The sequence below is a fragment of the Perna viridis genome, chromosome 5, assembly GCF_037379345.1.
Source record: "Perna viridis isolate PV_CMFRI_1.1 ecotype Kerala chromosome 5, ASM3737934v1, whole genome shotgun sequence".
In the NCBI taxonomy this organism is placed as follows: domain Eukaryota; kingdom Metazoa; phylum Mollusca; class Bivalvia; order Mytilida; family Mytilidae; genus Perna; species Perna viridis.
In genome coordinates this window covers 36,206,051-36,233,936 of record NC_142449.1, presented here as the reverse complement: position 1 = coordinate 36,233,936, position 27,886 = coordinate 36,206,051, and the positions used below count along the sequence as shown (strand labels likewise).

The following is a 27,886-nucleotide window of genomic DNA, read 5'->3' as shown; positions in this document are numbered from 1 at the left end:
ATTTAAATAATATTGTTTCAATACTTTTCGAGCAAAAAAGTATACAAAGAGCGATAAACGGACGGACGGAGACGTAGGTTAAACATAGCTTGGAATTTCATCGGCTTAACTTTGACAGTCTTCAATACAACTCTATTAATAGTAATTTTCATCATATAAATGAGACTTTCTGAAAGATTTATGCTGTTAAGTAGCACTCCAGCTAAGAATCATGCAAAATGTGATTTATGGGTAAAAAGCCTACATATTTGTACTTTTGATATTTTGTTTGAATTGCCAAAGTAAACAGAAATTAACATTCAGTTTTTCATATAACTTGTGTTCTTAGGAGATAAAAATTATATAGAATGCACTGTAGATTTCAAAATTAAGGGAGATAACTATGTAAATAACACTCAAATACAATAGAATCTATTAGATTTTCAATGTGGATTATATCCTAAGGGCAAGCAGATTTGAACGAATAATTACACATTTCATAGTATAGACCCATAAAAAAACTTAATTACAAAAATAAAAAGATGTAGCCTTTTTTGGGGTGTATCACATTTTTCAGATTTTGCATGATTCTTACAAAGAGAGCTACTTCACAACTAAAGTTGACAAAAACTTTCGACTTATCACCTTTTACTTTATTAAATGAATCTATACTTCATACATTCATACCAATAAGTGACATAAAATGTTATCATTTGAATGGAAAGAAACCTAGTAGATTTTATAATTTCATAATATAAAAATGTTCGAGATACCATAACCAGTTTTTGTAAGAATCAGACAAAATGGGGAAAAAAACAGAAACATGAGTGTAAAAAAAAACCACCGATCTGACAATAAAATATCACCCACGGATGCTTTCTCTATTTGAGAAGACCATTATTTGATCTCTGCATCAATGGATTTGATCAGAATTTTTTCAATAGGATGTTAGAAAAATAAGGCCTTTGATAGAGTTATCTGCCCTTTAAATGTTCATTTTCAGTGCATTTCATTGAAATTTTAACTCAAATTACCAAAGCGATATGGGAAATCATGTCTTTTTCCCTTGATTCTAATAGTGCAAATAGTCGAATAAAACTTTCAAAACGGCGGGTTTCTTCATACCATGTTTCACCTGCTGCCTAATTCTTACAGAGACTGACACTTAAGATACATTTAACCCTGTTTCCCGTTATGGTACTTAACAAGTATCCTGTGAGGACAACAATTAAATTAGTTTTTTTTTTAATTAGATTTAAAGGCAAATAAGTTACAAAAATGCATTAGGGTACCAATCATAAATAATATCGGGGTATGTTGCATATTACAAGTACATCTTGTATATACGTGTATGTGCCCATGCAGAATTACACGTGAAAAACCAGACTTCAAATACAACTACACTACCTGCTAGAATGTAAAGCACACATGCGAGGTATAGCTCACTACATGTAATATCTGCCAATAAAACACGTCACTAGTTAAATATAATTCTACAGTCATCATCACAGTTAAGTGTTAAATAAATGCATTGACGGAAGTGTATACTAGTATATACTTGCAATTAATTGTAACTGTTTTATTAGAGTGTTTGTTTTTAAAACATAAGCAATGAGCTCGTACTCAGTCAAAGACATCATTCGAATCTTGACTGGATCCTTTTACTTTTCGGAAAACCTTAGCGAAGTCTGATTCGGGTTCCATTGCACTGATAGAGTCTTTAGTGGAAAATGCATCACTTTCACTGTGAACTTTCTTGTAACGGTTCAGTACGTTGTGTAGCTCCTTCATTGCCCCGGACGGCTCGGATTGTGATGTCTTCGGACGATGCGTCGGTTTCAACGTTCTCGACAAACCTCTATTGCCAGAGTTTATTCTTTTCATCATTTCATCCAATGCTTTTCCATAGCCTTCCTGATTGAAGTCTGACCCAACCTGGATGGGGAGCGCTTTCTTCTTCTTTGCCCCTATTTTGGATAAGAAGCCTTTCGACTGGGCGATAGGAGGAGGCAATGGTGGGGGAGGTGGTGGCGGAGGTCTGAGTGCAGCCTCGAGTTTATTCTCCAACTCTTTATACTTCTCCTGAAGTGTTGCATAATCCTTTTCATATCGAAACACTTTACTGGTCAAATCATCCACTTCTATAGAAAGATTTGATTTCTCTTGTTCAAGCTCTTCAAATGTTTTAACATTTGTTGAATTTTCAATCTGCTCCTTCAAATCGATCACTGTTTGATTTAAGCCCGATTTTTCCTCCTCCAATTCATCTATTTTGAACAAAGCCTGTGTCAATTGCTGGTTGCTTGCAACATTGCTGAGGAGAATGGCACTTTGTTTCTTCATTGCATCCGTCTGAGCTTTCATTTCCCGAAAATTCTTTTCTGTATCACTGCGTCTTCGGAGCTCAATTTCATATTTACTCTTCAAGTGTTCGTACTCTTCGTAAGCTGATTCTGACATAGTAGACAATTCTAATAAAGCTTTCTTATATTGAGTAAGTGAATTCTCAGTCTGAGTAAGGCTTTGCTTCAAATAATCATTTCTTTGTTTCAAGCGAATGTTCTCTTCAGTTGCCTCTGCCTTCGTTTCTCTCGCATCACCAAGAGCGGAGACATACGACGATACCTTCTCTTCTAACTCTTTGATTTTATCATGTAACTTGTCCGTATAGTTCTTGTATGATTCCGTGTCGCCCTCTGCTGAATCTTCCTCAAGAATTTCGGGTGGTAAAGCAGTGACATCAAGTTTTCCCACATAATCTAGCAAAGCCTGAGACTGACGTTTCAGATTCTGATTCTGAATCGTCACCTTTCTAGCAATGTTTTCTGCTTCTGATCTACATTCAAGTTCAATGTCATATTTAAACATTAATCTTTCATGCTCAGCCAATGCTGGTTCAATCAACTTCTTCATATCTTCCAACATACCTTCTCTTTCTTGAAGTCTCTCGATGACAACATTGTACTGGTCCTCATTTTCTCTGGACTTAACTAGCAGGTCCTCGTAACGTTTCACCAGCTCCTTAGATAATGCTTTAATTTGATTCAATTTAGCACAGTCTTTACATTTGGACTCCTTATTCGTCTCGAAGTCCATCTTTCTTCAGCAGAGGAAGCTTTTCCGTTCTGACAAGGAAGTACACACATCAAATCCCCGACTACACTTACTACTTACCTGGGCAACAATCACCGTATAAAAGTTAGATGTGTAAAACTTCATACTATGAGGTATACGACTCATTGTCATACTTCTCATGTTCTTTATTGTGTCCTGTTTTGTAGATCGAATTATTTCATGATTTTTTGTTTCTGTTATAGTTGATTGCTATTTAATTACACTTAGTTAACGTCTTCGTAGGTGCTACTGCAACTATCAAAAACATCATGTAATGTGTTCAAAATTGTAAACATTATAATTTAAAATAGTAAAGGAGGCATTCTTCGAGGGGGGTCTGGATATGTTTTTTTTTTGGCTAGCAGGAGTGAAATTTAATTCTGGTCTACATTTTGCCCATGATAAAATAGTTTTTTTCTTCAAATATGTATTAATGGCTGGGCTGGAAAGATATAGAAAATAATCGCAAAGCGAACAAACAAAACAAAAACAACAAAACACAAAACAAAATAACAAAACAAAAGAGCAACACATTCTGGCCTGCACGATAACTTATATCAGATGGTCTATGCCGGCTTATCACAGAATCAGGCATGATGAAGTTCTTGCATCAGGCTTATTGTGTTGAATTTACAAATGAATGACAGGACCAATATTTTTTTGTATTCTTTTAATTACCGAATTAGATCATATTTAATATGGCAAATATTAATAAATATATAATAATTAGTAAAATATAATTACAGTTCTATGACATAATACACTACATTAGTTTGGTATTTTGCGGATGAAAATTCCCCTACTATCAATGTAAATTTCAAACATGTATATCACTTTAGTTTTTACAAGTACGGGAAACCTTCAATGAAGTACCGTATACCATAAAAAATCGCCAGTTTTTATTTGAACGACGGGTCTTTAATTTTAATACGAATGATATTAAAATTAAATTAATAAAAAAGATGGAAAAAATCGAAAAAAAAATCTATCCGACTTTTGAAAACAAATTGTGTCCAGGTGCATTTATATATTTTGCATTATATTGAGCCAATCTGTTAGTAAAGCAGCTGTTGTCAGACTGTCAAATTATGAATATATATTGACAAAACATAGTACGATTATTGAAAAACTGTTGAAGTGTGACTCAAATATCATAAATATCAATAATATTATTTTGTATACTCAAGTTCCGCAAGTCAAAACTTGTTTCCCGGTGCATATCGGATAATATTTGACACTTCCAATTTCAACCATAGATAGCTGTGAGAAAATACAAAAAAAGTTTCATAGAACTTTCCTCTTCTTGAGCAGATTCAACTAAAAAGAAATTGATAGCAAAATTTTCTGAATATTTTTTAACGAATTTTGACAGATCTAAACATGTGCTCGCTGAACCAAAACAAAAGGCAAGTGAAAGTACGCATATTTTGATTGGACTTTCTCGACAAGTGTTTTCATTAGGAACCAATGAAAGTGGAGATTATTAGGACTCGTCAGTCGATGATTGCCAGGGACGTCTTCCGTTACAGCTTCTCAACAAGTTTTGTTCAAAATTAACAATTTAGATGGTGTTTCCTGATAATTTAAATGCAGTTCCACAGATAAAACAACAATTTTGCCGATTCGCATCTTTTGTCGGTTGAGGGAAATAGGACAATGGCGGAATCCTTCAGTCCGAAAAGGAGAAATGGGGGTATGCAAAACCTGCTTGGAGAATTCAAAGGGCTTTATGAAACACGACTTCGAAGGTTAGATGAAGCTGAGCGGACCGGAGAGGATACATCAAAGGTATAACCATCATTAAACAAAACTGTTGAATTCTAGGATTGCAAACAAGTATTCGATCAACTTTGAAATTTGCTTTCCTATATTTTGTTTACAAAATTTTAAAAATACTCATGCCTATGACATGTTCAGGTGACAACTACATGTATATTTGGCATATTGCATATTTGGTCAAACAAGGGCAATGATTTTTAGGTTTGAAATATCTACATGTATAATGAATGACCATCACCAATTCAGTCATCAGTTGAATGCCTTGGTTTGTGCTACTTACAGTGTTCATGTACATGTAAAGTAGGCTTACAGTTATCAAGTTGACAGTTTTCTACCATTGTCCCAATATAGGCTAAACTATGGGCATGCATTTTAGTTATTGGTTTTTAAATTAGGCTATTGAATAACTCTACATTCTCCATACCTGGAGTCAGTCTTATCTGAAAAGGTAAAACATAGTAACATACACACAAATGAGATCATTATCAGGGTTTATTGACCATTAATCACATGTTGGCAAACTTCTGAAGACTATAGTGTACATGAACAGTCATGTAGAAGTATCATTTTTATATCCCTGCTCTGCAAGTAAGATATAATGACCCTCATGTCCACCCCTCGGTTTGTTCATACATGTACATTGTCACACTTTTGGTTTCAGGTATCATAAATAACACACCTCTACTCAAACGTAGAACACATTACTTTAGATAAAAAATCCAAATCAAGGTTGATTATTTTGTACCATTCACAGTGATTGGGATTAAAATTTTGCCAATGGAACTATATATATGGCCCCCTTACCCTTCAATTCAATGGGGCATTTTCAATTTCAATGGGCCATTCTAAAAAAAAACATGGGACAAAATTTGGAATAGCATCTAAGGCTGGCTAGAGATACATGTAGATATTGAAGACCAAATGTAGCATAAACAAACTTAAATTTACACTGCAGATGAAATGTTTATTAAGAGTTAACAATTAATGTGTCAATTAATTGTCACATCAAATCACTTCTTTTCTGTTGTTTGAGTTTTTATATTAATGTAGTGTCTAGTGCTTTATCATAGTCCACAGATCCCCCATCAGTTAGACCCTAACTTGGCTATTAAAGTAGTTTATCACAAATGATAGGAAAGAGTCTATTTTTTTGTTTGGCTGCAATCAGATTTTGGATTTTTCTGGAGAGTACTTCAGGACCAGATAATATGACTCCACCATTATCAATATTTTCAATAGGGTGTTCATAATCGTGCCCAGCTGCCAAGTTAGTTTCTACAACAATTACAGTTTGATTCTGGTAATTATCATCATTAATATTTTTTAGTCTTTGAAAAAGATAATTTCTTCTGTTTTGGGTCTAGCTTAAAAATGTCTTTGGTGGCATTTTCAATTTCAAATGGGACTGCCAGTCCACGCTTTTCTGATATTATCAAAGTATTTTTATTCTTTAAAACAATGTTTATTGTTCTTTCAAACGCGTAAGTGATCAAGAATATGTAATCTAAAAAATCGACTAAGTACCGTTTCATTCCCCGGTCTTCAAATCCCCTCGAAAATGTGGCGATCAAAAGGTACCGGTATCGTATTGCATATCCCTGAGCGGGTGTACGTCAGAACATGGATGCTATAAAAATATAGTGCATTTTCTTTTTGCCTCTCTACAAACTAATGTTTTGTCAAAAGATATGAACAATGACTTATAAAATAGAGCAAACTTCACACTGTAAGATGAAGAACTTTTTTAAAAGAAAATCTTGACATATTATCATAAAAATGTTCCATTGAAAAGGTTGGTTTGGTGAGTGCAAAACGAAAGTGAAAGTAGGGAAAATGGCTATTTATAGTTCAAGACTACTTTTCTGTCCGATCTTCGTGGATCTCACCCTATTTGCGGGAAATTATTTTTTCACATGTCCTTAGAAATGCTACATAAGTGAAAGTTTTATTGAATCAATTTGCATATTTTTTTTAAAATCCTAAAAATATGCACTTCACTATAGAAGTCTATGGGAAAATTAATACGATATTGAGACCAAAACATATGCCTGCAGCTAATAAAAACATTGTTAAAAGACATGTTCATGCCTTTTTTTACAAGTAGATTGTTTGTTGGGGTTTTAACGTCCGAGCAGCAATATTTCAGCTACATTCACACGATGAACATGAAATTGATGATGAAATGAAAAAGGGATGGGACACAAGGAAAATGGGGTCGACAAATTTTGATTGCCACTGGAAATAGGGAGAGATGGGTAGGGTCGGGCAATTAAGCCTCCTGTGGCGGAGCCCTATGGTTCCTACTCCAGGAGAATACCACAGTAGGGTTCTTTAATGTGCGAGGAATGTGGCATCTTTCCCAATACAGTGCACCACTATGGTTTGCGGTCAGGTTTTCCGTATTATAGCCTGACAACCCCAGCATGTAACACGCCAGGGGTACCCCATTCCACCACCTGGGGCGCACATCCCAGTTGCTCTGTGGGCAGAGTGCCCTAGCCCCCGACTAGGGTTCTGAGCACTATTTAGTCGCCTTTTACGACAAGCTTAGCGCTGCTGCAGGCCTATTCTTTTAACACCCGGACCTGCACAGGGCTTTACAAGTAGTGGACAACACTTCACCATCAATGATGGAAACTTAATGCGCACTCATTACGCGACGCATTAGTCACTCGATGCGCCATTATAATAGGAAATGCGACTATGGCGCATGGTAATCCCAATCACTGTATTCAGGAGTAAAGGCCCAATTTCACTGTGATAAGAATGGAGTGCAGACTTGGTATCATGAGTGTTGAACATGTAGTACAAAATGTTGCTCTGAAGGTCTCTTTTTAAAATAAAGCTATGGTCGCAAAAAAGTCCTAATTCAAGAAGAGCAATCTTCTGAGCTACTTATTCACAGCTACATGAATGTTCCTGGAATTTGAACCACCCTTTTTTTAAATTTGGTTATTTTTTTCTACACATGTAGTTGAATTAGTTTTGCAAAATGAGCAGACAATAGCCTGTAATCTCCTTTTGTGGAAACTACCATTTCAAAATATTAATATCTAACCCTGTATATTGAAATATCTATTAATGGCTGTCATGTCTAAAATGGGGTTACTGTAGAGACATGATACAATATGATATATTTGACTGAGGTTTCGATACGATATGATACAGGTAAAAATACAACTTTTTATTCAAACATTTGATGAAATTATTATGCAAATAGTAAAGTCTTATGAGGAAAATCCATTAATCTTTGTTAATGAAACCTGGCTCCAACAAAATTCATCATTTTTAAATCTATTGAATATTTTTATTCCACTGTTCTTTTTCACAATCTGTCTTCAGTAACCAATAGTACATATATAATTCTCTGATGTGTTTGATGAGAAACTCATGTAAAGGTACTGTAGTGGGAAAAATTAATACTGAGGAAGCATTTATTGTTCTTGGAGTACCAATTTTTTATGATATAGTTGTAAAATCTGGCACGAATTCAAGAAATTATGTAACGAAGTTTTTAACCTAACCATGAAAATTGGTACCCACAAATAAAAGGACTTCCACAGTATGTACATGTACATGTATATGTGTACATGTATCAAATTTATATGTAGAATTGTATTTTATTTTGTATTATGTACTTGCCCATTTCTTCCTACATTATAAAAACAGGACTTCCACAAAGAATACATGGGTATATTTGTATAAGTAGAAATGGTCTTTATTTTTCCATTGTAGACTAGGGTCCGGGTTATGCAGGCCTATGTAAATGACCTAAGTGAACAAAATGAAGTTTTGGTACAGACTGTTGAAGAATTAGAAAGAGAAGCTAATGAAAGGGTCAACATATTGGAATCTAAATTGAAACAAAGTTCAGGCTCACATAAGGTATGTGTTTTTGGTAAAATATTCCGTTGAACTATTGGATTATACTCTACTGATTAGTCTGTGCAAGGTGATATATTGTTCATGTATGGTACATTGTACCATGATATATACCATGCCATACAGGTAGTGTACAGTAATGCTTGTTGTCCCCCCCTTATTCCATTGAAAAGTATCAGTTATGTGTTGGTATACATGTACATGTACATGTGTACCTAGCACAACAATGCATGACACTCCAATGTTTTCCTTGTCAGTATTTTCACTGTTTTTCTTTCAAATTTTTTATCAGCATTTGCTGTGAACATGTAATGATAATTGATTTTTGAAATTTCAAAAATCAAAATAATGTTATTGTTTATATTATATCGAAATTACAGGTGCAGGTCCTGTTTTAAAAAAGCGCATTCCAAGCATTTACTTGCCCATTTTCCCTAAACTTGTACAAAATCAACAAAATATTCCTACAAAGAGGAGGGATATCAACCCCTAGAACCCTTCTAGATATACCAATGGAAATTTTACATGGGCCTGAAAACTTTTCCTTTTTGAAATTGATTTATTTTTAGTAACAACTCTTTCTAATTTGATATAAAAAGAACTACAAATTTTCCCTCAGTAAGTTATGAAATTAAAAGTGCATTATATGCTTAAAACATTATACTTGTGAAAAACCAAAACAAGAAAAGTTGTGATGAGAAAATATTATTAAGGATCGAATCAATAAAATTGTTACGGCTTAAATGAGATCATGACACATAAGTTGATCTATAACCTACAAACATTAGGAGCATATCGGTTTATCAGAAAGGAAATGTTTTAAGCTTTTGAAAAATGTGCTACTAATACAATGTAGTTTTGTACTTTGCCTTTGGTAAAACATGAATGTGTTACTTATCATGAACTGATAGATTTCAGTGATTTTCCTTCTGTTTTTGGAAAGGGGCCTAGGATTTTAATATTACTTTAAAGATAATATTTAAGTATAAAAATAGTTGATGAGCACTAAACTTTCCATAGTACATTTTGTATTGAAGTCCTTGAGGTTACTGCTGGGTCTAGAATATAAGCCCCTGGACAAAAACTCTCGGATAAATGCCTCCCAAGGACAAAAGCACCTGTCTTATAATAAGCTTAATGTTCATGTAAAAATATATATATTTTTTTGTTTGTCTGTTTTCTGTTGTATGTTTATTTATATTTTCTTTTGTTGTGTGTTCCTTTTATATTGGTATTGCATTTTTTTGGTCTTTTTTTGTTTGTGTATTTTATTCTGTTGAGTGGATTTAGGAAGTTTTTGTTCATATTAGATTGGTTCAATTTCTGTGTATGTTTTTTTTTTTTCCTTTTTTTTTGTATTTTTGTGTGTATTTTTTAAAAATTCTAATTAGTATATTTAGGAAGTTTTTGTCGTGCAATAAAATGGTTCAGTTTCTGTGTATTTTTTTAAGGGTATACTCATTTTATATTTGATGTTATATGCCTTATTACCAGAATCATTTGAAATTTCATCAACGAAATGAGAAAAGCTGCCAGTAAAGAAAACAAAATGACTGTTTTTAGATATATTTCCGTTTTAAAGAGTGTATATTTGACAACTGCTATCATTTTTTTGTCTTAAAAAGAAGCAAAAAGTTCAAATTAAATTATTGAAGCACTGTAATATTCAACACAATATAATCACAACAGTTGACAGTTCATGTACACTTCAAAGTACAACTTCTCATTGGGGGTGGGGCTTTTGTCCTGATCCTGTTACCGCTAGATGACTTATTTGATACAGTAGTCTATTTAGTGAAGATAGACTTCTGTGCATCTAAAAATATCCATTTTGCCATCACTTGTTGTCCTTTGTCATCATCCGTCTTCATTGTTAATTGAAAAATAAACATGGTCACCATTACTAGAAATACAACATAGGGGTCAGACAGAATTTTTTCACATACGTGTATAACTAATAAGTCAGATGTAGCGTATGGTGCTGGTGTCGTATTTGGTAACGTCGAAATAGGCAAAATTACGACGTCTTTTTTGTATTGCGATGTACATCGTTCTATAATTGTTACATGTAAAAAGAAGTGTGCTTTATTTAATTTTTTTTACATAAAATAACACAAATGACATGTTTTATTATTTAATTATCCGATTGGATATTAATTTTTCATACGTTTTGGTCTGTTGAATTGATCAGATTACATCCTGATATGGTAAATAGTTTGGCATCAACCATTTAAAAATGATTTGAAGGAAATTTTATCCTATGAGAAAAATGTTAGGAATTATGGAAACAAATTTTGTGATGCGCTAAAAAAAGTAAAACACTCTCACTACAACAGAAAGCCAACAAACTTACAAGCAAGAAAGTCAGTAATACCCCCACCCCACCCCGGAAATCAAATTGTGGAAGCGTATAAAGTGAATTTATTTCTTTCCTATTTGGTTTTTTTATCTCTAATGTAGATGTAATGTGATATAGAAGATTCCTATTTAATTTGGACTTTGTTGCCCCTGCCGCCTTAGAAAAAGGGACCAAAAAGGGTAAAAATACTTGTTTTATTAAAACCCATGTAGATTGTTTTTTTTCAATTTTAATTATTCTATTTTTAATGTGTTCTTTATTTAATTTGGGTAAACAAATGTACAGCAGATTTTATGTGTTTGGACCGTTTTCAAGTTATATTGTTGGGCAAAGCCTAAAAACATTTTCATAACTTTTTTTCGATTTTTTTTTTATTTCAATGGATTCTTCATTGGATTCCTCATTAAAAATCCTGCTTGTATTTTTCAATCAGATTTTGGATATCTTTTTTATGGTTTTCGAGTTATAAGGGGTCAGAGAGGCCACACAAGAATAAATCTTTTTTTTTGGTTTTTGGTCTGATTTAAAAAAAAAAAATAAAAAAAAACATTTTTGCGATATTTGTACAGCTTATTACATGTATTATATCTTATAGCTAATATAATTGTCAAAAGATACAATGTAATTAAGATGATCATCAAATACATCAATATTACAATATTTCACTAGCAAATGTGCAAGCGAGTGTCTACACACTTTAAAATACTTTGATGCAGACATGCTGATCCTGATTTCACCAGGACATCAATGCATATGAACTGACAGGAGTGCACGCAAGGGGGGGATTTTTATATTGTACATGTGTATGTTGATTATTTAGTGAAATCAATTATAATCTACTGTTCAAGAACAAGTTGTGCTTGTTTTTCCTCGTGTAACATGATGGAGTGACTAAGTAATGAATTACACCTGTCCATCCGTGGGTCACAGTACCTTTGTGACTGCATCACCTTTGAGAAGGCTTGTCTGATTCCCACCATATTTTGTAGGGTGTTTTGATGATGAACCAAATTTTATAGAGACATTTAATATCACATAGATAGCTTATAAACATATCAAAGTAAGTAAACATATGACTATGTGGAGTGTAGTAGTCTTGTTTCTTTTTCAAGCGAAATTGAGTATGGTAAAGATTTATTTAACTTATTTGTCCATTTTAGTTATAGTCATCACATTGCATCTATCCTTTTTTTTTGTTCTTACCTTTTGGAAAATCCTCTCCTCTGAAGAAAAGTAAAATGTACTGGTAACAAAGTTTAGTGCAGGGTATTCTTTATTATAAAAATCGTTTTGGTTATGGTGATCAAGTGGGAAACATGACTGTCATCACTTTTTACACAGGGATAACCACAGATAAGAATTCAAGGGTGGGGCAAATCAACCACTGTCTTTGAAATATATAATCAAAGTTTTTTGTACATTTTAGAGGTCTGTGAATCTGATTTTGTCGTCTTAGCTTATATTTTGCTTCAAAAGAAAAAAATTATAGGTTCCTACTCAATATTTACATTATTAGGTTATAAATATGGTTTCATTATCAATTTACTGAAATTCAAGGATGGGGCTAGCAAATTGAGGATTGGAAAGTCCTTGGGACCCTTCCCTTCTGTAGCCTGAGGTGAACCTTGTTTGTTGATCATAGCGGTAATTTGGACAATTTCAGCTCCAAATCCATATGTATTACAGAAAATAAGTTGTGAAATTTGGACTTTTGCTTAAAGAGATTTACTGAAGTCTCTGATTGGCTGAAGAAGTACATGAACATGTATTCTCCTTAAAAGGTCAGGAATGATGATTTTGATTTTTGTAAGTTTTTTTCTTGTTTTGAAGTTCTCCTAAAAGTTCCTGAATATGCTTATTGCAGGATTTATTTTGCTGACACTCCTACAAATGTAGTTTACAGGTGAGCAACACGTACTCTTAGTTTCCAGGTCAGCAACAGATTCTCTTAAGGGCCTAGAGTTTTGTCCATTGGTTTTTCAGAAAATAGGATGGGGGCTATAAACTGGTAAAATTCACCTTTCTGTCCTTTTGACTATTTTCTTGTCAATCAGTGCAAGTTATCATACAATGTACTCCATGTAACAAAGTTGTGGAGGGTGTAATATTTTTACTGGTCCTTCTGTGGACCCATCTGTAATCACTATTGTTGCCGCCTTGATAGTGCTATTATTTTTCAAATACTTTTCTTTAAAATTGAATTCACTGTTGGTAAGCAAAAGAACTTAATTTGGATTCATTTTCACATACATGTATATCCAAATACATGTTTATTTGTAAATTATGACACAAAAATATCACAAATGAATAAACAGTTTGAATATTGATTATGATATTGAAATATTATTTTGGTTTGGTCTATAAAATGTGTATATAGTAAACTTACTCTTAATAATTTTAAGAAGAGGAGAATATGTTGTTCCTTTTCTATATATAATAAGGTATTGAAGTACAAAAATTACATTTGTGGAAATTTGGCATGTTGTCTTTAATGCAGCATGACACTGACAGTCCTTTGTTTTCAGGGAGAAATGCACGTTTGTATATATGAAGTTACAAAAAGCACAAAAAGGTTTTTATTAGCAACCGATCCTTTAAAGTAATTTCAACTTTTATTTAAAACTTATTTTGTGTACCTAGGGTAGGGTGCTGTGTTACTTATCTTATAAATAGTAATTTTTGTGACATGCTAAATTGATACTTCAAAAAGGTCTTTGTGTTACTGAAAACTTCAATATACATGTATTGGATTTGATTGCAATTGTAACATTAAGAAATATGAAAAAAATTTGAATTTATTCATTTTAGTATTTAGAGTTTTATATTTGTGTATTGTTTTAATTTTAATTAAGTAAAATATGCATAACAAAGTTTAAAAGAATTTCTATAAAACTCTTTACAAAAGTATGCATACAAGTATGCAAAATAAATACATGTACTTCCAATTTTGAATAAATGTACATGTACACTGCACATGATAAAAAAAAGGTTTTATTTCTAGTAACATGTTAGTTCCGATTTTATGTTCACTTGTACATTCCAAATGTATTGTTTTAGAAGACCTTCATTCTATAATTATATAATACCTAAATTGATTTTGAAATAATGATAGCTATTTCATGGATCACTTATTTTACAGATTAGGGTGTCAAACATCGGTTCCTTCACTGTGTTAAACTTCTTTCTTTAAAATTAGATATTGATCTTTTAAGAAAAAAAACCAAAAAGATGTAAAAAGGATAAGATTATAGAAACACAAGAACTGTTTCCAAACAATGACTTAAAAATCCTAACGAGATTGAATATTTGAATCGGCCAGGTAAAACTCAGGTAGATGGTAGGCCGAGCATGTGAGAGCATGTTGTCCGTTACACGTTCAGACTTCCCGCCTCGGTTGACAGACCGTAGATAAATGTATGGATAATTTCATGTATTTATCAACAAACTTTAGAATACCTTTACTTAACCTTTTGTTCTGCATTCAAAGGATGTAAATTCTTTTTCTATAGGATTAGTCAGGTCATATATGTGTTCAGAGTCAATGATAGTCCAGCATAAATGTAAATGTTTTTAATCTATGTGTGTAATTAGTGAATTATTAGAAATAGATAAATCAATAGAGTGGAATTAATTTATCTCTATTCAAAGCCATTAAGTGGAATCGTGGAATCGTAAATTTATGAATTTATTTATGTAAATATTTATTTGGATTAGTAGGTTGCTTGATTAAATAGATATGAAGTGATTTTGGAATTTTAATATTTTGTGACTTTTTCCTGGGATATTCAATTTTTTCACAAGTATGGATAGAGGGAGGGATTACATGTCTCATAGTCCACACCATAGTCCTAGGAGCCCACTGTCCAGCAAGAAAGTTACATGGAAGGACCCTGTTGAGGCTGCTAATACTGTAAGTTGTCTACTGTGCTGGTAGTACATACAAAATGAGTGTATTTTGCTGTAAATAATTTTATTTTTTTCAAAAATTATTACAGTATACAAAATAAGAAAATGTTACTTGAATATGTAGAGATATTGAGGATTGCAAGAGTCATCATTTAAATGTTTCATGTCTTCTCCTTACAAAACAAATGAATGATAATTTTTCCTGTGCATTGGGAATGGGTCAGGATGCCAAATATTTACTTATTCCTAATTAAACCTTTGCAAGAAAAACTAAAACTTGTCTGTGTAGACTGTTGTTATGGTTGTCTGTTTGTCTTGTTGATGGGTTATCTGGTTTCTCTGAAATGGATTTTAATTTCATTGTGCGGTGATGAAATATGTTGACTGACTTGTCTTTTTCATGAAGGAACTGCAGTAAATTCTTCTGGTAGTACGAAATTGACGAAACCTGCTTTGAATCGTGGATTAAAATTTTACCTGTTTATTTTTTATAAAACACAGAATTATTTAATCACTAAAATGTATGTGTACATGTAATGTGACAGAGCATATGGTCCTTTACTGCTTCAAGTAAGCAATATTGCAATATGAATAAGTAACCTGACTTCAGTTTCTCTTTATTTTATTTTTATTTTGTCACTAGGTCTTATTCATTAAGTTTACCTTTTTGTAAACTTGTATAAGCAAGATATAATTTCCCTCTTTATACAAGTTTACATGTAAGCACACAACAAAAACAGTATTGAATTTAAATATTTAATCCACTTTTTATTACAACATGCATGCGAGATTAAAGGTGCAGTGGTCATTGTTGATAGAAACATTTTCAAAGAATATTAATCAGGCCAAAAAAAAATAATCTTGTTTCCTGCTACCAGCCAGAACAAAGATGGCAGGTAGAGAAATTTTTTATTTTTCAAAAACAGTTTTCATTGAGTTAATGAAGAAACAATCTGGACTTAAAAAAATAGCAAAGATTTCTGTAAGGTAGGCACAAAATCTAGGGTAGATAGAGTAGCTGGAAATATATATATATAATTTTTTCTGCCTTAAATGTTGTACACAAATATATTTTAATACCCTCCAGGATATTTTTATTGTATAAATGGTTATTTTTATGGGTATCTCATTTTCCACATTTTTATGGTTATTCTTTTTTTTTTGTGGTGGGGGGTGCGTGTTGAAAATGAGTTGGTATTTTCTTTTACATATATAGAGCAAAGCCAAAAAAAAGATCAGATTTTTAAAATGATGTAAGTCTGCTTCCCCCTTCATATGAATAAAAATATAACTAATGTGGAATGTTTATACATGTGCAGACATCAACTAGTGTAACTAACTAGTTTTTTCAGGGCATATTTGAAAAAAAAATTCCAACTTTAAACAGGAAGGTAAATGTACAATATTAATTGAAAAAATGTGTATAGTAGCTTTTAGAATATTCTGTTTCAAGTAAAATTTATTATGTAGCATTCTTAAATATTTAAAGACTAACAATTTAAGGGTTGGCCTGCTGGGGTACTCTAAAGGATGCACTTGTTTGTTCTACAAAAAATGTACTTCTCTGTTTGGATAAGAAGAATTTATTTTCATGAAATATACATGGTTTTGTGTTTCCTCTTCTGGGAATTGTTGGTTGTTTTGAAATAAATGAACTTATATTCAGAAAATGTTTGGTTTCTTCATAAAAAATGATTTTCTAAACCCTGAGATTTCAAGTTATAAAATCTTTGTAAATCTGTGTTTCTTCTTGTTGATTTGTTTTTATACCACCTGGTTTGGAGTACATGTACTGGTATATAGGAATCACCAGCCAGTCTGCTTGTTGATTTGTTTTTATATCACCTGGTTTGGAGTACATGTACTGATATACAAGAATCACCAGCCAGTCTGCTTGTTTGTCCACTTTCCTTGTATGTGCAACTACTCTAAAATCATTGAGGGATTTTGATGAAATTTTATAGGAAGATAGGGCATCGTACATGTATGTACAAAATGTAGATGGGCAGCAAAGAATGTGACTATTGTCCACAGTACTCCGAATGGAGAAAATTGAACCTAAGGACTTACATTTAACATTAAATTCCTCTTGAGAAGGGGGTATTGCTCACAGTATCTCTAGTTTGTTTGTGTTCCTTTAAAATTGACAGTATGTGATTGTTGAACAGAAACAAATTTTATACTCTATGATTCATTTGTTGATATAATTTTTATATCTACTAGCACATTTGTTGATATGTATTTTATATCTGCATTGTTTACTAGCACATATGTTGGTATGTCTTTTACATCAGCATTGTGTACTAGTACATTTGTTGGTATGTGTTTTATATCAGCATTGTGCACTAGTACATTTGTTGATATATCTTATATCTGCATTGTTTACTAGCACATTTGTTGGTATGTCTTTTATATCTGCATTGTGTATTAGTACATTTGTTGGTATATGTTTTATATCTGCATTGTATACTAGTACATTTGTTGATATATCTAATATCTGCATTGTGTATTAGTACATTTGTTGGTATGTCTTTTATATCAGCATTGTGCACTAGTACATTTGTTGGTATGTCTTTTATATCAGCATTGTGTACTAGTACATTTGTTGGTATGTGTTTTATATCTGCATTGTATACTAGTACATTTGCAGTATAGAAATATAAGAAGAAATTAATTGGAATAGAATTAAAGTATGTTCCTTTTGATGAATTTGTCAGTATAAAATGTATTAGAAAATCAGAAAAATAATTGATTCATCAACAAAACATGTTTTTCAGATTGAACTTAATGGGTTTTTCACATGCAAAATCAAATATTCATGGACTCCATGATTTTTGTGACTCAATGCAAATTAACTTTCCAACAAGTATAGCTATAAAACCTGAATATTTATACAAACACCTTTATCACTTTACTATCAGTCACACTTTTAAAATTGTCAGTTATGGTTGGTCTTTCTTAATGATGTTACACTTTATAAGGTAGATTTAAAGTTTGATCTACAAAGATATTGATATGCTATAAAATTCATCCCCTTTTGTGGTTGGACAATGGACAACAAGGTTGTGGGTTTTGATATTGGCTTGAAATTGAAATTTGTACCAGATTTTTATTTTATTACACTTGTCTGGATGGGGTTATAATCATCAGTGCATTATTGGACTAACATGGTAACTGGGGATTTTAAATGTATCTGTGAATGTTTATGAGAGTTTGAATTTTATTGAATCATGAAATGATTTAAATGTCTTGTTAACTCAAAATTTATGCTTGCACTTAAATATATCTTACAAACACCCATTATGGCATGAATAAAAAGGTTTCCAGTTGGCCATATGATAAACAACTGTTACTAATCTCAGAATAAAGAGGTCAAAATTATGTTGTTTGATAAGCATTCATTTTTCTGACTTTTTGCTGAATATGTTTATAAATCTGTCTAATTTTGAGGAGTTTCAGGGTTTATGAATGAAAGCCAGAGGTTCGGTCACTAACAGATACATGTTTTCTTCTAGCTATGGTAACTTAGAAAATGACAAGACAAATGTACTCTGATACCCTGCATCTGCATCTGAAATTTCAAAACTGCTCACTCTTTTGAAGCACTTGACCCCATTCCTGGTTATTTGATGGATATGTGCTGTGTATATTTTTGTCTTTCTGGTTAGTTCTTGTAGTTTTGTCCATTTATCTACTCTTAAACGCACTTTTCCCCATTTTGATACCCTCCTTTTACAGGACTTTTGGTTATTTCACTTTTCTTCACTGTACATGTGGTACATGTATGACTATGTGAGCTTATTTCTTAACTGATTGATGTAGATTTTTTTATTGTAATGAGTGATGTAAATTACTTTTCCACTCAACATGTTAAAATTTGGATTTTCAATTTGTGAGCTTCAACAAGTATAAAATCTAAATTTTACCATAGAGAGTGGAAAAATAGTTCAAGATAGGCTGAGGAAGAATCAGTTTCTCTCAAGATATCTGTAGAAAAAAGTAGAAAAAATGTAAAATGGTGGACAGCCTCTTTCAGAAGTGAATTACTTAGCATTGATTAAATAGTCACAGACAGTTTTGAAAACTGGCTTAAAATGGGAGAAGACAAAACCTCTGACTAGACTAAAGGTTATGATAGGATGAACCTTATTACTTCCCCTGAAAGTTCCAAAAGAACGAAGTTCTGCATTGAACTATTTTATATTATATGATTATTACACACATGACTCTATTGTATCTTAGTGAGAAGAGATTGTGCAAATATCATGACACAATGGGGAGGGCAGGACTGTAACAGTAGGACAGTATATCGATAGTCGCCTGTACAATGGATAGTTGTTATAGATCATCGTTGCTTGGTGTTATTCAATATCTATTTCATTTTGTTCTGGTATGGTTTGTTTACTGTGCTGTTCAGTGTGTTGGTCTTATGTGGACATGTTTTTAACATATTGAAATGTCAGTCTGACAGGTGATACATACTCTTTCTTGGTTACTTTTGATAGACTGTAATGCTTCAGTAGTATCTTGTCAGTGTGATGGTCAATGCATATGTGTTTGCGGAACTTTGATTGTTTTAGATGCAAGATTTTTTAACAAATTTCAGAATGATTAAGGGTTTTCAATTTTTGTAACTTCATAGTGTTTCAATTTACTACCATACAGGGGTTGGACGGCAAGTGGCCATTTGTCTGGCTGGAAAAGGTCCTCAATCCAGAATTAAATTGTATGGTTTCTTAACAAATGGCCCTTTCAGAATGTGAATATCTTTGAAAAACCCTGAAAATGGCCTCGTCACAAAATTTCTTTCCCAGCCACTTCCATATAGGTATTTTTCTTAATGATTTAGTTTTTGGTTTTTTGGCAGTAGACATTGGGACCTGAAAAAAAAAATAAATTTAAATTGCAAATCATTACATTCATAACCCAGAAGTGATTCCTTCTTAAAAATAGATATGGCATATCCAATAAAATGTGAAACAGAATGTGAATCCATGGGGCTCGGTTTGGGTAGCCTTTTCGTTTGTAAAGTTTGTTGATTATGCAGAAAAAAATTGCTGTCACTGGAGGCCCCCTTAGAATATCATTCAGTCTTTTAACAAAAACGCAAAATTGTAAACAGGTAATTTATATATCATATATTAATAAATTATGGTAATTATGATAAGAGTAAAGTATGAAATAATATCTAAGCATGATTTCTAAGACAGTATGGAAAAAGTCATGGGAAAACATTCAATTCAGGATTTGTGTGAACTTATAATCAGATATGTAAGTTATTGTATCATGTTCATTGTGGTGCATATATTACAGATATAAAAAAGGATTTTGTGTAATTTATATTCTATTTAAAAATTTTTATACCTTGGTATTATATTTGAAACGTTTTAAATAGAAGCATGGATGGTATTTCCAATATAATTTAGGCTTGCTTCCTTCTCTGGTTAAAAGTTTGTTCACCTTGTCATAGTTTCTCAGTCTTCTACCCTGGTCATGACATTTTTTTTACCAACTCTGTGGTGTTTCTAGAGAAGCAGAAGACCCTAACCTTACAGTTGTTGTAATGAATCCAGTCTTATGAAGAGCCAGTGTTTTACTCATTTACTGTTGTTTCTATGGACATGTTATTTTGGTTTGTTTGTGTCTGTTTTATTTGTCTATTTGTTATTCCTGGAATATCTTCTTTTTGACTATCATTCAAATCCTGGCTCCATTGATGTACTTTATCAAATGTTTTTTTTTTCAGAACTTTAATAAACTGTCTAATTGGTTTGTACAGTCTGGTCTTTTTAAGGATTCCTTTAGCACAATGACCTTTAGCAGTATCAGTAAAAACAACCTTTAAAATAACCATGCTATCACTGCTAGTCGTTCTGAAACTCAACATGGTATATGATATACTGTAAGGGTAAAAAAAGCTGCCCGAACGTTTCACTGAAATTATACATTACATTTGGAATATGGATTCATGGCTTGACAGAACCCAGAAAAACCATAGTAATTTGTGCTCCTAAGCAATTTTGCAAGTAAGCATTTACTGTTGTGCTGTCAATAGTATACAGTACACTGTGTGCTAGTTAAAAATTGCACCTGTAAAAATTTTACCTTTTGCACAGGGTCATGAAGACTTCAATTTCACAGACAATTAAGCAGTGAATGGTATTGGTACAAATTTAAACTTGTTTTGAAAAGTACTCAAATTTCATTTAATATTTATTGATAAATACTTTTAATGTCTAAGTAGCTTTATAATACCTGTCATTATAATTTAAAAAGCTGATTGATATATTTAAATGGTTTGACAATATCAAATTGATAAAGATTTAATATTTGCCCAGGTTTAATGTACAATTATTTTGTAATTATTGGAGGAAATCATTGTCCATGTTGAATGTTCTTGAATCATTCTTTATGTCTGCTGAAAAACAGTGTTTACATATTATGTAAATGGTACTCAAAATTTGTGTTCTTTTTTAAATTTTGAGAATGTATTTGAAAATATTATGAGAAGGTTCACATAAAGTATAGTTCCACACATATGTATTTATCAGGCTGTAACAGACCCTATTGTCCAGATAAGTTTGAAGTTGTGCTGGAATTTTTTAGCAAAAGAGCAGTTTTGTTTTTTTGGTTTTTTTTGCATAGATTGTGGCAAAGTGGTGAAAAGTAAGCCCCTTCATTTGTCACAGATAATAGACATTGAACAACACTGGTTTTGTAACCTAGAGCTATGATTTAATGAGGCAATGTATCAGTACATAGGTAGATCCAATAGAGCCCCCTTTTATGTTAGGAGAACTTGGTTAATTAGATAAGAAAACTGGAAATGAAGTACCCCATCCCCTCAGGCTGGTAAGTGCCCCCTAATATGATATCTGGATCTACTACTGCAGTATTACCTCATGCATTAGGTACTTGTGGGATGGTACATGAAATAATTTCAGAAGTGAGTAGATTAAGATCTTTCCTGTGTAGGAAAAGTGCATATCAGTATATACATTTGTAAGTGCACATTTAAAATTGATTATATAGTATTTAGTAGCTTTATATTTATGTCAGCACATTGATAAAATAAAATTTTATTTTCAGTAAGTACAGGTTAAAATGTTGACATAGTACTATGAATATGATTGAATGGCATGTTTTGGAATGTTATTGTTGGGTCAAAGTTGAAATTTTAACCAGTAGTTTTTATCTCCCTGTATTGAGTCATGTTGGTTTTATTTTAAAAAATCCTGTCATTTTTATTACCATTTCAATGAGTGACAAATTATTTAAATTGCCCAATAAAGTACTCTAAGTACTATAATCTTTGTCTATAAAATTTGTCTATGTCAGCTAAAGTACATTTTGTGTACCGGTATCAGCTGTCAGCCCCTTTCGTTTAGGCCACTATCTTTGTTTCGGCAATCCGTCTAATCAGGTTTTGGTTTCGTGTTGATCTCATCTTGTTTCTTTGGCATAAAATATGATGCATAGTACATGTATTCTGTCATAAAAACATGAAACCATTGTATATTATGAAACTAGTTTTCGCTGGTATCATAATTTCGACGAAAATGCAGAAATTAGTTTTTGTCAGATATAAGATTAAGTATTTCAGAGTTTTTTCCTTCTTCAAGTCTTTCTAATGTGAAAATGAAAGTCACAGAAAAATAGATAACTCCAGTATTCAAAAAGTCACCAAAACTACCCATGATCTAAGGAAAACAAAGGCATCAGGGAAAATCTGAAGATGGGCGTTGATTGTTGCTGATTCCACCTTATCTATTACACAGATACTTTTTTCATTGTTATTGTCATGCAAGTAATTCCTTGTGGTCTCGTTTTAATTAGGCAATATCTTTGACTTGGTCAGGCAAACAACAGCATGCCTGGTTAGGCATGTGAGATCTTTGTTTTTGAAATAAGACATCATGTCTGTTTTCTTTGATGAGTTATGACAGTTTGATGTTTGATCCTGTATCTAAATGATCACAGGTATAAATTAAACTATTAGTTTCTATTTAATGGTTCATTCTAGCTGAACCAGGAATGTGATCTCCCATCAAATGGTTTGTTCCTTGCAGTTAGGCTTCTGGAAAAGGGTTATGTTGCTAAAAGAATAAAATCATCACTTCACAAATTTTATGGTTGTCATCATGAACTTGTGGATCATGACACTGTCTACATGTTAGCTCTCATGGTGTAGATGGATATTCCATATTATGATATATGAGAATATGTTGACATTGTCATAGTTTTCCTCTTTTTGTCATTTTATAGTAATTTGATGGGTGTTTCTGGAAAAGCATAGGATGCTATTTACCTGAGTGCACCTGGTCTATGTACCCAGTTATTTTAGTGTGCTCATTTACTTTTGTTTTTATGTCGGTGTTGTTTTTGTTATTTCACTTTCATTGTTGTGTGTTTATTATCTTTGACTGGTTATTATTTCTGGATTTCTTTTTATTATTGTTCAATTCCTGGTTCCCTTGATGTCCCTTGCAAACTATAGGCTATTTGTACTAATATCTAGCTGAAATTGGCCCCATGAAATTTTCAGAATTGCCATTGGAATGATCTTTAAGGAGATCTTATAAAGATTAGATGGTTTCTATCCAGTTCCTATGATATTCTGAAATAGCATTTACCTGAACATTTCGATCATGTCATAGAATGAGGCATCCAACAGTTGTTTTGTCCATAGAAATATTTTCCTGATAAATTGTATATGAAGAGGATATTGATTAATCTTAGAAATATACACAATACAATTCATTTGAATTAAGACCTTCAAGGTGAAAACTATCATGGTATAAATAAATAGACATCACAGCTCAGGTGCAATGTTATTGTTTCTACTTACTATGTGGAAGCTAAGATGTGATATTAACTTAATTTACTGATATTTTGGGTTTGATTACATAAAGTGGAAATTTTAGGTCAGTTTCTTCATCAAAGACCTGGCTGACACGTCTGACTAAATGGCACTCTTATGCATCATCTGAATCTAGGGCTGAAACAGAAGTGATGGTAATGCCAGTTTTTAAAATGAATATAATTTTTGTTAGCTCACTTGGCCAAAGGCCATGTGAGCTTTTGCCATCACTTGGCGTCCGTCGTCCGTCCGTCCGTCGTCCGTCCGTAAACTTTTACATTTCAATCTTCTTCTCTGAAACCACAGGGCCAAATAAAACCAAACTTGACACAAATGTTCACAGGTATGAGGGGATGAAAGTTTGTGATTTTGGTGCCGATCGGAAATTCAAGATGGCCGCCACCGAGGATCTTAGTTTAACATTGGACCCTATGGGAGAAACATGTAAAAATCTTCTTCTCGGAAACCACTTGACCAAATTAAACAAAACTTGACACTATTAAATGTTCACTGATATGAGGGGATGAAAGTTTGTGATTTTGGTGGCGATCAGAAATTCAAGATGGCTGCCACCGAGGATCTTAGTTTAACATTGGACCCTATGGGAAAAACATGTAAAAATCTTTTTCTCGGAAACCGCTTGACCAAATGAAACAAAACTGGAAACAAATGATCGTTGGCATGAGGAGATGAAAGCTTGTGATTCTTTTGCCATTTCAAAATGGCTGCCACTGTGGATCTTAACTTAACCAAAGTTTCCGCTCGAGAAAATATACATCTAGAGGTCGCCACATGATCTTCAACAAGTGGGAAATTTCCTCCATGTAGCAAGCTCTAAATTGCCCCAATAAAAACAAAGTGGATAAATCAGTGAACACAATACTGAGGGGGGGCTGGAGGGGGTCTGATCCCGGAATCCCGACTTTATTTTTACTAAATCCCGAAATCCCGAACAACAAAGGAACTTAAAAACTGCTAAAATCCCGATTCCCGGTGGATTTATTTCCCGAAATCCCGGGCTTAATTCTCAGAAATCCCAAAATCCTGAGCTTAAAAACCTCTGATCCCAGCATCCCAAAAAAGGTCCGGCCCTTCCTCAATACTATATCATTTATGGTAAGAAACTAAAATGTTTTAAAAAAAGACAACTACATGCCAGTGACTATATTTCCTGCCTTGGGACTGGCGCAAACAATATGCAGCGGGGTTAAACTAGTTTTGTTGGATCCAAACCCTCCCCCTCTATACGGTCAAAGGCTAAATAAATACAAAGTTAGACACACAGTAAAAATCAACCTGAAATACATCCAATTCATTAGAAAAGTATCTCAACAATTATTAACAATAACATAGAAGACAAACAAATGAGGTATAAACAATGAATGCTCGCAGTTACTGAAAGCAAGCTCAGGACACAAATAAGGATGACAAATCTTCAAGCCTCCCAACACAAAAAATATCAGTTACAAAACTTCCAAAGGATTTAGAACTGCAACATCATAGACTATGTTGGTCTAGCAAGAAGTTGTGCAATGACTAAAATGCTAAAATATGAATGATTAAGTTATAATGTAATGATCTAATAAGAGTATCAATATTTTTTCCTACAAAGACAAGATTTAATGATCTGACAACAATGTCGAATTTATATCCTTTATGAATCAGTCTATTTAAATAATTCTTAAGATTTGATGGACATTGTTTGCATTTATGTGCCTTGTAAACTATATTTCCATACAAAACTGGATGTGAAATATCTAGTTTAATAAGATTAGTTTTTTAGCAAAGTAATCATGTTGGAGGCTAAGAAACGCTGTGTTTTGCAGAAATTTCATGGATTCCGCAAAACAATGGCAATTTCTGCATTTTTAAAGGCCTGGTTCCAGATTTTAGTATGTTGGGGTTGCAAACTATGCATTATGTCCCCTTTCCAACCTGTCCCATGCAATAATTCCTGTTTACCAATGCTTTAAATTGCAAGAAAATCTTCATCTAAGGAAAATTCCTTGTAAATTTACGCAAAATTATATGAAATATTTAGCAAGTAATTAAACCAGGTGAGCGATACAGGCTCACGTGAGCCTCTTGTCTATATACCATGTTGGAGGAATAAATGAGGTATTAGTAAATTTATTTTTTTTTCTTTTTTCTTTATAGGAATATGCCAACAAAGCAAGGGATTTGGAACGAGAACTTAGAGCTCTGACCATAGAGAAAACAAGGGCGGAAACTATGTTTGAGGTACGTTGATAATTGCATACAAATAAGTGATTGTTGGTTTTGACAATCAGAACTTGTTCTTCTTTTGTAGCCATTATAGATCTGAACATTGGAAGTTTGCATTGTTTAATTTCAACTCTTTTATGTTGCTGTACATTTTTGTCAAAGCAACTCATTTGTCAAGCTGGATGTCAACAAGCTTTACAGTTTTATTGCTGTTTGCTATGTGAGCTAGTGTTCTTGCTCTTCAGCACATTTTCACAAAATTTTATTCACTATTTTCAAATATTTTGCAAATTATGAAAATGTTTCCTGGTTTCTTCATGTAATATTACTAGTGTCTTGTATTGTTATATCCAGGGAAGTAGCAGTAATATTGTATGGTCCCCTTATAAGGTGAAGAAATAATGCTGTACATTATTGCATGTCCTTAACAAACATGAACTGACAAAACACAGAGTATCATTAATTACAGTGAGTAAAATAGTTAACTTCAGTGAATAAAGTTGGAATTCCTTGGTGAACAGCCTTAGATTGTTAACTGGAAAATTGATGAGATTTAAACTTACTTTCAAATTTTGATTATAATACCAAAGAAGACATTTCATCTGGAATAATTGGTCGTTTAACCATGGGAAGCCAAACTCTTTTCCCTGAAGTTAACTAAAGTACTCACTGTAGAAGTCTCATCAAATATAAAATATTAACTCACTTTGCATATGTCTTCTGTTGTTGTATTTTAGAATCACATTGATTATTATTATAGCCTAAGTAGCTCATGTTCAATAGCATATGATTTTTTTTCTCTCTTAAGCAAAATTTTTTGAAAAAGTAAAAAAACTAATTCCATCCTGGGCATCTGCACATGGAAAATAATTTTGTACTTAAGGGTCTGCAAAATTAGTAACTCAGTGTTGAAAGTGTTAAATAATGAAAATTTGAAATGATCAAAATATTAACAAAACAAATTTCTGTTTACAACAACAAACCTGCGAACCAAGACAGAATCTTGTGTTAAATAATAAGAAGCACAAACTCATCACATTATCAGCATAAATGATTTGCCAATATCGTACTGTATCCATATACTCATGTCATGCATGTTGCTGAAGAAAACTCAGATTCACAAAACATCTCACATTGAGTTACTTTCAAATACTTCATGAGATCATGTACTTTATTGTAGTTTAAGTACATTCCTTTTAAAGTAAGGTCTTTATGGCCTCTTTTCAGGCCCACATTCCTACAACCACCAAAATTGTGAGTAGGTTATAAGCAAACCAAGAATTTTCTAGGCATAGCCTCATATGTGAATTCAAAGAAAAATTTCAATTTGAGATGTTGTATGAAACCTAGGTCAGGCCATTAAACTTTGACACTAAAGGCTTTAACATTGAAACAAAAATGTTCATACTTCCATCATTTTACATCATGCTATGGATGAGAGTTATTTTTTTAGATACCTGTTCAGGGTATTTTAGCATGTTGTGTATTTGACTAGAAACTTCAGCTTGCATTGTTTAATTAACGAATGAAACGAATGCATTTGGGAATTTTTGCTGTGTGGGTGATTAGTTTTGGATTCCATATTTGTCTGTAGTTGTAAAATATCCACAGTCAACAGGGCATTAAATGGAAAGATAACTATGTTGTAAATAGCCCTAATAAATTCTAAGTCTTGGTTAAGAAGTTTATCTATGACCACGTTTTAAGTTATTCTACTCATTTAAATTGTTAATCTTGTAAATAGAATCAATATAACAAAAGAGTTCCTGTGTAATCACTCT

General features: G+C 32.6%; 2 protein-coding genes across 14 annotated transcripts in view; one reads left to right on the top strand and one right to left on the bottom strand.

The window, feature by feature from the left end:
- Positions 1 to 610: 610 nt before the first annotated feature.
- Positions 611 to 3,172, bottom strand: LOC148617277 (shootin-1-like). The gene has a single exon (XM_088584843.1). It carries the CDS (start codon positions 3,073 to 3,075, stop codon positions 1,603 to 1,605), a length of 1,473 nt encoding a protein of 490 aa, XP_088440969.1. The 5' UTR covers positions 3,076 to 3,172; the 3' UTR covers positions 611 to 1,602.
- A 1,201-nt stretch (positions 3,173 to 4,373) lies between these two features.
- LOC148617276 (uncharacterized) overlaps positions 4,374 to 27,886 on the top strand; it is an 85,488-nt gene continuing 61,975 nt past the window's right edge. For 2 of the 13 annotated variants that reach the window (XM_088584838.1, XM_088584832.1), the window contains exons 1-4: positions 4,378 to 4,881; positions 8,608 to 8,757; positions 26,037 to 26,120; positions 26,460 to 26,495. In XM_088584838.1, the coding sequence (XP_088440964.1) occupies positions 4,750 to 4,881; positions 8,608 to 8,757; positions 26,037 to 26,120; positions 26,460 to 26,495 (402 nt within the window). In that variant the 5' untranslated portion in view covers positions 4,378 to 4,749. Of the gene's footprint in view, positions 4,882 to 8,607; positions 8,758 to 26,036; positions 26,121 to 26,459; positions 26,496 to 27,886 lie in introns of all 13 variants that reach the window. The other 11 variants (XM_088584830.1, XM_088584829.1, XM_088584839.1 and 8 more) reach the window with 9 other exon arrangements.

What these genes read in the sequence shown, in the direction of transcription:
- LOC148617277 (XM_088584843.1), bottom strand. Translation starts at nt 3,075, where the DNA reads ATGGACTTCGAGACGAATAAGGAGTCCAAATGTAAAGACTGTGCTAAA.